General features: G+C 42.0%; 1 protein-coding gene across 1 annotated transcript in view; it reads left to right on the top strand.

Moving 5' to 3' along the window:
* The window catches only part of GCSAML (germinal center-associated, signaling and motility-like), a 30,086-nt gene that overhangs the window by 7,446 nt on the left and 13,564 nt on the right, over nucleotides 1-9,076 (top strand). Inside the window, exon 2 of the mRNA XM_006775382.2 lies at nucleotides 5,472-5,521. Within this exon, the coding sequence (XP_006775445.1) occupies nucleotides 5,472-5,521 (50 nt within the window). The remainder of the gene's footprint in view (nucleotides 1-5,471; nucleotides 5,522-9,076) is intronic.

Below are 9,076 nucleotides of genomic sequence, written 5' to 3'. Positions count from 1 at the left end.
TTCTCCATAGTTTCCTTTGCCCTAGGAGATGTAGTTGTAAACATATTGCTATGAGAGATTTCTGAGATTTTGCTGCCTATGGTTTCTTCCAGGATTCATATGGTTTCATGGCTTACATTTAAGTCTTTTATCCATTTTGAGTTTATTCTTCTGTACGGTGTAAGTTGGAGGTCATGTTTCATTTTTTTGCATGTATCTGTCCAATTTTCCCAGCAACATTTATTGAAGAGACTGTCTTGACACCATTGTAAGCTCTGCCTCCTTTATCAAATATTAATTGAGCATAATGGCTTCGGTTGATTTCTGGGGTCTCTGTTCCGTTCCATTGATCTGTATGCCTATTATTGTGCCAGTACCAGGCTGTTTTGATTGCGGTGGCTTTGTAGTAAAACTTGAAATCTGGTATTGTGATCCTTCCAACTTTGTTTTTCTTTCTCAAGATTCCTGTGGCTATTTGGAGTCTTTTTTGGTTCCATATACATTTTTGAAGTATTTGTTCTAGAGCTATGAAATATGCCATTGGTATTTTAATAGGGATTGCATTGAATCTATAGTTTGCCTTGGGTAGTATGGACATTTTAATGATGTTGAGTCTACCAATCAATGAACACAATATATTCTTCCACTTGTTTTATATCTTTCTCTCTCTGATTTCACCGTCCTGTAGTTTTCTGAGTACAAGTCTTTTACCTCCTTGGTTAAGTTTATTTCTAAGTACTTTAATATTCTTATTACAATGGTAAATGGGATTGTTTGTTAGTTTCTTTTCTGAGAATTTATTATTGGTGTATAAAAATGCCATCGATTTCTGGGTGTAGTTTTGTATCCTGTTACATTGCCAAACTCATTTATTAAGTTTAGTAGTTTTTTGGTGGAGTCTTTAGGGTTTTCTACATATGATATCATGACATCTGCAAGTAACGAGAATTTTAATTCTCCTTTCCAATTTGGATGCCTTTTATTTCTTCTTCTTGTCTGATCGCTGTGGCTAGGACTTCCAGTACTATGTTGAATAAGACTGGTGAGAGCAAAAATGGTTTTAGTTTTTACCCATTGATATGATGTTGGCTGTAAATTTGTCATATATGGCCTTTGTTATGTTGAGGTATGATCCCTCTATTCCTACTTCGCTGAGAGATTTTATTAAAAATGGGTGTTGGATTTTGTTGAATGCTTTTTCAGTGTCTATTGATATGCTCATGTGATATTTGTCTTTCAATTTGTTTATTTGTATCCCATTTACTGATTTTCAAATCAATTGTACCAGCCTTATATCCCTGGAATAAATCCCACTTGGTCATGGTGTGTGATATTTCTAATATATTGCTGGGTTTGGTTTTTTGGTTTGGTTTGCTAATACTTTGTTGAGAATTTTAGCATCTATGTTCATCAGGGATATTGGCCTGTACTTCTCTTTCTTTGTAGTGTCTTTATCTGGTTTTGGAATTAGGATCATACTGCCCTCATAATAAGAGCTTAGAAGTGTTCCTTCCTCTTGGATTTTTTGGAATAGTTTGAGGAGTATAGGTGTAATTTGTTCTTTGAAGGTTTGGTAAAACTCCCTGTTGAAGCCATCTGGACCAAGGCTTTTGTTTGCTGGGAGTTTTTTCATTGCTGCTTCCATTTCCTCAGTTGTTATTGGCCTATTCAGGTTTTCTGATTCTTCCTGATTCAGTTTTGTTTTTTTTTAAAAATTTTTTCGATGGATTCAGTTTTGGGAGATTGTATTTTTCTAGGAATTTGTCCATTTCATCCACATTGTCCAGCTTGTTGGCATATAGTTGTTCATAGTATTTTCTTACAATCCTTTGTATTTCTGTGGTGTCAGTTGTTACATCTCTGCTCTTGTTTCTGATTTTATTTATTTGGGTCCTTTCTCTTTGTTTCTTGATGAGTCTGGCTAATGGTTCATCAATCTTGTTTATCTTTTCAAAGATCCAGCTCTTGATTTCTTTGCAGCAGTCTCTTTAGCATTTCTTGCAGTGCTGATTTGGTGGTGGTAAACTCCTTTCGCCTTTTTTTTTCTCTGGGAAGCTCTTTATTTCACCATGTATTTTGAATGATGGCCTTGCTGGATATAGTAATCTTGGTTTCAAATCCTTGAATACTTCATGCCATTCCCAGTTGTAGGGTTAAATAGTTTATTATTAAATTTTCTTGTTTTTTGAGGTAGTCCTGTAGTGGTATAAACTTTCCTCTCAGGACTGCTTTTCTGTGTCCCAGAGATTTTGGATTGCTGTGTGTTCATTTGTTTCCAGGCATTGTTTGATTTCTTTTTTGAGTGCATTGGTAACCCATTCATCCTATATAATAAAAGCCTAATACGCAAATTGACAAAATGGCAGAATGACTTGTGGAACAACCAGTGGAATAACTGGTTTGCTATGACACACACTGACCACTAGGGGGCAGATGATTAATGGAGGAGCTGTCCCCAGCAGGTAGGCCACAGGCCAAACAAGGCAGGTGCCAGTGGGGACCCCCAATCACCCCGCTGGTCACCCCACAGAGGGAGGTGACCAGAGGGGGCAGCAAGGTGATTGGGGGACAAGGCCAGCCAGTGAGCAGGCAGCACTGCCCCCATGATTGCCTTGCCAGTCATCTCCAAGGTAGGTGCCAGTAGAGGTCTCCTGATAACTCTGCCAGTTGCGCCACAGAAGGAGGTGACCAGTGGCGGTGGCGAGGGGCAGGGCTGGCAAGTGGGTGGCACCAGACTGGCCAAGGCGGGTGCCATTGGGGCCCCCAATTGCCCCATCGGTTAGATCTGCTACGACTCCCAATCTCTAGTGCAGGACTATGTCAGACACTGTTTCTGACTTGTGCTGAGTGCCCTGTTTGGAGCTATCAGCAATTCACACCTTGTGACTCCCTCTGCTGTGCTGGTCCCAGCCTTTGGAAAGGACCAATATATGCACCAAGGTCTGGTTTTTCTAGGCCAGGACTCCAAATTAGATCAGAGAAAGATTTAAAGTCTCCAGAGATCTGCCTCTGCCTGCAGTCTGATTGTTATTCAGTCTTGATTAGCCTTAGGCTATCGATTACAGGGTGCAGTGAGAGGTTTTCTAACAGGGTGAGGCAATTGCTTCTCCCCCCAGGCAAAAGCTGCCTAGATGATAAAGGTTTGCTGTAGAAAGATGTCCTCCTCAGTATGTAGGAATGACTCAGTACAGGAAACAGGGGTCTCTACCCCTAAGCTCTTAACCCCTGAACCCCCAACTCTGATTTCTGCCCACACAGCTCCAGTCCACTCAGTCTTCCCTCTGAGTGGCTGTGCACAGACTTTTGTGCATTGGCCCTTTAAGAGGGTGCCTGCATTTCCAGCCGTCTCTCCCTGGCAGATAGCCACTCTGCTGCTTTCCACAGCCCAATGTTATGTGGACACCTTTCTCAGGTCTGTGCTCTGGGCTGGGGAGCCCAGCTTTGGGTTTAGACCCCACAGTCTCAGTGGCAACCCCCATAGCTGAGATATCCCTCTGGAACTTCAGCTGCTGTCTGTGGGAGCCCGGCCAGCCCTTTCACACCTCCACACTTCCTACCAGTCTTTATTCAGTCTCTACTTTTTGTTCTTGGTTACCAGGCTTCTCTCCAGCTAGTCTTCGATTGATTTCAATCTTCTTCAACTTGTAGAGACATGTTTTGTGTCCTATCACGTGGTATATCTTTGAGAATGATCCATGTGCACTTGGGAAGAATGCATATTCTGCAGCTTTGGGGTAAAATGTTCTACAAATGTCAGTTAAATCCATTTGATCCAGTGTGTCATTTAGAGTCGCTGTTTCCTTATTAATTTTTTGTCTAGGAGTTCTATCCAATGAAGTCAGCAGGGTGTTAAAGTCCCCTACTATGATTGTATTGCTTTGATCTCTCCCTTAAAGTCCTCTAGAAGTTTTTATATATATATATTTCGGTGCTCCTATATCGGGTGCATATATGTTTACCAGGGTTATATCCTCTTGTTGGATCGATCCCTTTAGTATTTTGTGGGCAGGATGGTGGAGCAGGTGAGTGAGGGCACAAGAGCAAGATGGGATGCTGGTCACTGTCATTGGGGCGAGCATTTGGTAGTTACTGAAAATTCTTTCCTCTCACACGCCATGGATATGAGTATTGCTACCCCAGCTTTTTTTTATTCATTTCCATTTGCATGGAAAAAAATTTCCTATTCTTCATTTTCATCCTGTGTCTTTTGTTCTGAGGTGGGTTCCTTGTAGACAACATATGGTCGGTCCTGCCCAGTGCTAACACCTGCTGCTGGCACCAGCCCTGCTCGCATCTGCTGTTGGCACCAGAGCCACTGCTCATACCGCTGCCGGTCCCCGCTGCCGGCCCCGATCACTTGGCACTGTCCGTGGGTGTGAGCGGTGGCTGCTGGCCCTGATCACCCCTGAGGGCTTCTCCACCTCCTCCTCTTTCTGAGGGGCAATCGGGGCCAGTTGCTCACACCCGCTGATGGCGCTGGCCCCGCTTGCACCTGTTGCTGGTGCCAGCCCCAATTGCTCTGCTCTATCAGTGCTGCCAGCAGATGGGGGATCAGGGGCCATGGAGGGAAGGGCCAGGAGGGGTCGTGGAGGATGGGCCGAGACCTGCCCTTGTGCCCACTGCAGCCTCGTGGCCCACAGTTCCTTTCAAGGTGCACGAATTTGGGCACTGGGCTCCTAAAATACATACATATAGATAGATAGATAGATAGATAGATAGATAGATAGATAGATATAGATATAGATATAGATATAGATATAGATATAGATATAGATAGATAGATAGATATATGGCACTGTGGCAGACCAAATAACTAGAAAAGAACTACAAGCAGTTACCCCACCAAAATATAAAAATCTATTTAAAGTGTACATTGTGATTTGATATATGTATACATTATAAAAGATCCCCTCCATTGAGTTAATTAACACATTCACCACCTCACATATTTTACCTTTTTTTGTTTGTTTTGGTGAGAGCATTTAAATTCTACTCTCAACTAACTTACATTATACAATACAGTGTTATCAGCTATATTTCATGGTTTTTCAGAAAGAAAAAACAAAACAGGGTAAGTATGCCCAGCCGGTGTGGCTCAGTTGGTTGAGTATCCTCCCATGCACCAAGAGGTCGCCGGTTCCATTCCAGGTCAGGGCACATGCCTGGATTTTGGGCTCTACCCCCAGTAGGGGGCATGCAGGAGGCAGCCAATCCATGTTGCTCTCTCATTGATGTTTCCATCTCTCTCTCCCTCTCCCTCTCTCTCTCTTTAAAAACTCAATAAAAACATATTTTTTAAAAAACAGGGTAAGTAAAAACTCAATAAAAACATATTTTTAAAAAACAGGGTAAACAGGATTTCAATTTTATTTGACTTTTAAATTGTCAATCTGGCAATGGCCTTAGGTTAAGAGCAATGAAACATTTTTTTTTCAAGTACAATTTCAGCTTCGGAAAAGTGGAGTGTCTCACATGATCTCTTTCTCTTGTAGGCAGGAAATTACTGCACTGGAGAAAGGAAATCGATGTCAAGATAAGAAAAGTAAGTCATTGCTTTACAATATTTGTTTTACTAGGGAAGCTGTCAATTAAACATCCAAATTAGCTGAGATTCTGATACTCTGTCAGGATTGGAGGAGACATGGCCTGGAGTCTTCACGGAAATGTCTCAGCCCTTCATTTTTTAGCCTCACAAAACTGATTTTATTATTCTTTGTATTATAGTAGTATCTATATATAATTTCTTCAAAGCAACACTTTGTACACTTCTATAGGAAGCAATTAATCAAAATCCTATGGATTTTAATTTCCATATTGTTATTTCAAAATAGGGCTATTTGGAATATTAGTTGGTGTTAAGTATAACTTCTTTGCTCATGCATTTACTCTGTTTGATTTAGTATCTATGTGTAGTAATCATGTGATTACTTTAAAAGGGACAACTATAAATAACAATGCTTAGTCCCTTGGGACAGACATATCTGAAGGACACTAACTTTTCTCATTACTGTTGCTTCAACTGTCTTCTCCTCTTACAGTCAAACTTCAAAGAATTGTCTAGCCATGTCACTTTCCACTCTCTCAGCTCCACTGAGTGTACTTGATGGTCTATGAAATAAATATATTAATTTTTAAATGGTCTATGAAAAAAAAATATATATCCCTCACCAGAGGATATTTTTCCATTGATTTCTAGAGAGAGTAAAAGAGAGAGGGAAAGAATGGAGACATATCGACATGAGAAAAGAACATCAATTGGTTGCCTCCTGCACATGCCCCAATCAGGGCCTGGGCCAGGGAGGAAGCTGCAACTGAAGTACGTGCCCTTGACTGGATTCGAACCTGGGGCCCTTTGGTCCACAGGCCAAAGCTCTATCCACTGAGCCAAACTGGCTAGGGCAATGAAATAAATATTTTTCCAATGTCATCATTATCATAAATAGAATAACATACTTTAAAAAAATCATAGCGTATTGCACATAAAATTGTCATATGAGACAATTTTTATAATTAAATTTATTGAGGTAACTTGGTTAATAACATTATATGTTCCAAGTTTACAATTCATCTGTATTTTGCATTGTGTGCTCACCACCCAAAATCTAGTTTCCCTTCATCACTATATATTTGACCTCCTATACCTGCTTCATCCTCCTTCCACCCTTCTTCTCCTTTGGTAACCACCACTATGTTTGTCTTTGTCTGTGAGTTGTTTGTTCATTTGTTGCTTTCTGTTTTATATCCTACATATGAGTGAAATCATAAGGCTCTTATCCTTCCTGATGAAATAATTATTTGATTGTATATAGTTGTACTAACATTGGTCATGTTTAAAAAAATCCAAATGCCTCTCCCCAAAGGTAACTACTACAGACATTAAAATGCAATGTTCAGTCTTAATCTCAATCACTTTATCTCCAGCACTTACAAATGCTGCTCAACAACTCCCTCCTGAAATTGCTCCTTCCTCCACTTTATCTCTTTCCTGAAATAACTCCTTCCTCCGTTTGACACCACACTCTGCTGTTTGCATCCTCACTCACAGCCATTTCTCCACGACCTAACATCACCCTTTCCTGGGCACATCTAAAATGCTGGTGCTCGCCCTGACTGGTTTGGCTCAGTGGATAGAGCGTCGGCCTGTGGACTGAAGGGTCCCAGGTTCAATTCCAGTCAAGGGCATGTACCTTGGTTGCGGGCACATCCCCGGTAGTGGGTGTGCAAGAGGCAGCTGATAGGTGCTTGATGTTTCTATCTTTCTATCCCTCTCGCTTCCTCTCTCTCTAAAAAAATCACTAACAACAGATTTTAAAAAATAAATAAAATAAAATAAAATGCTGGTGCTCCTCAGTGGTCCAGGCTTGGAACTTGTTTTACTCTCTTGAAGAGTTTGTGATGATTGACCTTATGTCTCTTAATATTTGATGGAAGTTACAGAGTATTCACATTTTTTGTTTAATTTTGTCAGCTTTGTAGCATGCATTGCTCTCATAAAATTTGTCCTTTTTCACTAAAATTTCAAAGCCCTAAGCTTAAAGTTGGTCATATATGCTTATATGTATCCTATCTAATAAAAGAGTAATATGCAAATTAACCATCACACCCTCACTCCCTCACTCCGTCACAAAGGTGGCAGCGACCACGGAGCTGGAGCGAGCAGGAGGCTTAGGTTGCCCCCAGCGATGGAGGAAACCAAGCTTCCCACCTGCCCTGGACATCCCTGAGCTCTGCTCAAGGCTACAAAGTTTCAATTATAGAAGATAAATAAATCCCAAATACCTGCTTCCAGCTGCCATGGCCTCTGCTCAAGGAAGGGCTGGGAACATGGCTTGCCAAGGGCAACCCAGGCTTCTAGCAGGACCAATGCTACAAAGTTTCAATTATAGAAGTTAAATAAATCCCAGATACCTGCTTCCAGCCCACAGGCATGGCTAGCCTGAAAACGACCCTCAGCCCCTCACCCAGGCTTGCCAGGCACCCCAGCGGGACCCCCTCACCCTGAATGGGGTGTGACCAGCCTGAAAACAGCCCCCAGCCCCTCACCCAGGCTGGCTAGGCACCCCAGTGGGGCTCTGAGCCCGACCAGGGGCTGCACCTAGGGATTGGGCCTGCCCTCTGCCACCCAGGAGCAGGCCTAAGCCAGCAGGGCGTTATCTCCCGAGGGATCCCAGACTGCAAGAGGGCACAGGCCGGGCTGAGTTACCCCCCAAAGAGCACAAATTTTGTGCACCGGGCCTCTAGTTTTATTATAATTTTTAAAATTGTAATTACAGTTGACATATGGTACTATATTAGTTTCAGGTGTACAGTGTAATGATTAGACATTTATATACTTTACAAATGATCACCCCATAAGTATAGTATCCACCTGACACCATATATAGTTATTATAATACTAGAGGCCCAGTACACAAAATTCGTACACTCAGTGTGTGTGTGTGTGTGTGTGTGTGTGGTGCGGGGGTGGTCCCTCAGCCTGGTCTGTGCCCTCTTGCAGTCTGGGAGCCTTTGGGGGATGTCTGACTGACAGCTTGAATATAGTTGTCCTTAGCCCTGCTGCAGAGGCGGAGAGGCTCCCACCACCATGTTGTGCTCACCAGTCATGAGCCTACTTCTGGCTGAGCAGCGCTCCCCCTGTGGGAGTGCACTGACCACTAGGGGAAAGCTCCTGCATTGAGCATCTGCCCCCTGGTGGTCTGTGCACATCATAGCCAACATTTGTTCTGCCATTTGGTTGATTTGCATGTTAGCCTTTTATTATATGGGATTATTGACTATATTCCCCATGCTGTACGTTGCATTCCTTTGACTGTTTTTGTAACGGGCAATTTTTACTTCTTAATCCCTTCACCAGCCCTCAGCCCCCTAGAACCGCTTCCAACTGGCAAATATCAAATTGTTCTCTGTATTTATGAGATTCTTTGTTTTATTTCATATATTTTGTTTTTTAGATTCCCCAAATATAAGTGAAACCGTATGGTATTTTTCTTTATCTGTCTGACTTATTTCACTTAGCATAATACCCTATAAGTCCATCCATCCATAGTGTCACAAATGGTAAGATTTTATTCTTTTTTATGGTTGAGTAATATTCTAC

The sequence above is a fragment of the Myotis davidii genome, unplaced genomic scaffold (genome assembly GCF_000327345.1).
Source record: "Myotis davidii unplaced genomic scaffold, ASM32734v1 scaffold648, whole genome shotgun sequence".
Lineage (NCBI taxonomy): Eukaryota > Metazoa > Chordata > Mammalia > Chiroptera > Vespertilionidae > Myotis > Myotis davidii.
Note: the sequence above shows the minus strand (reverse complement) of the source record. Positions and strands in the feature narration are given on the sequence as shown.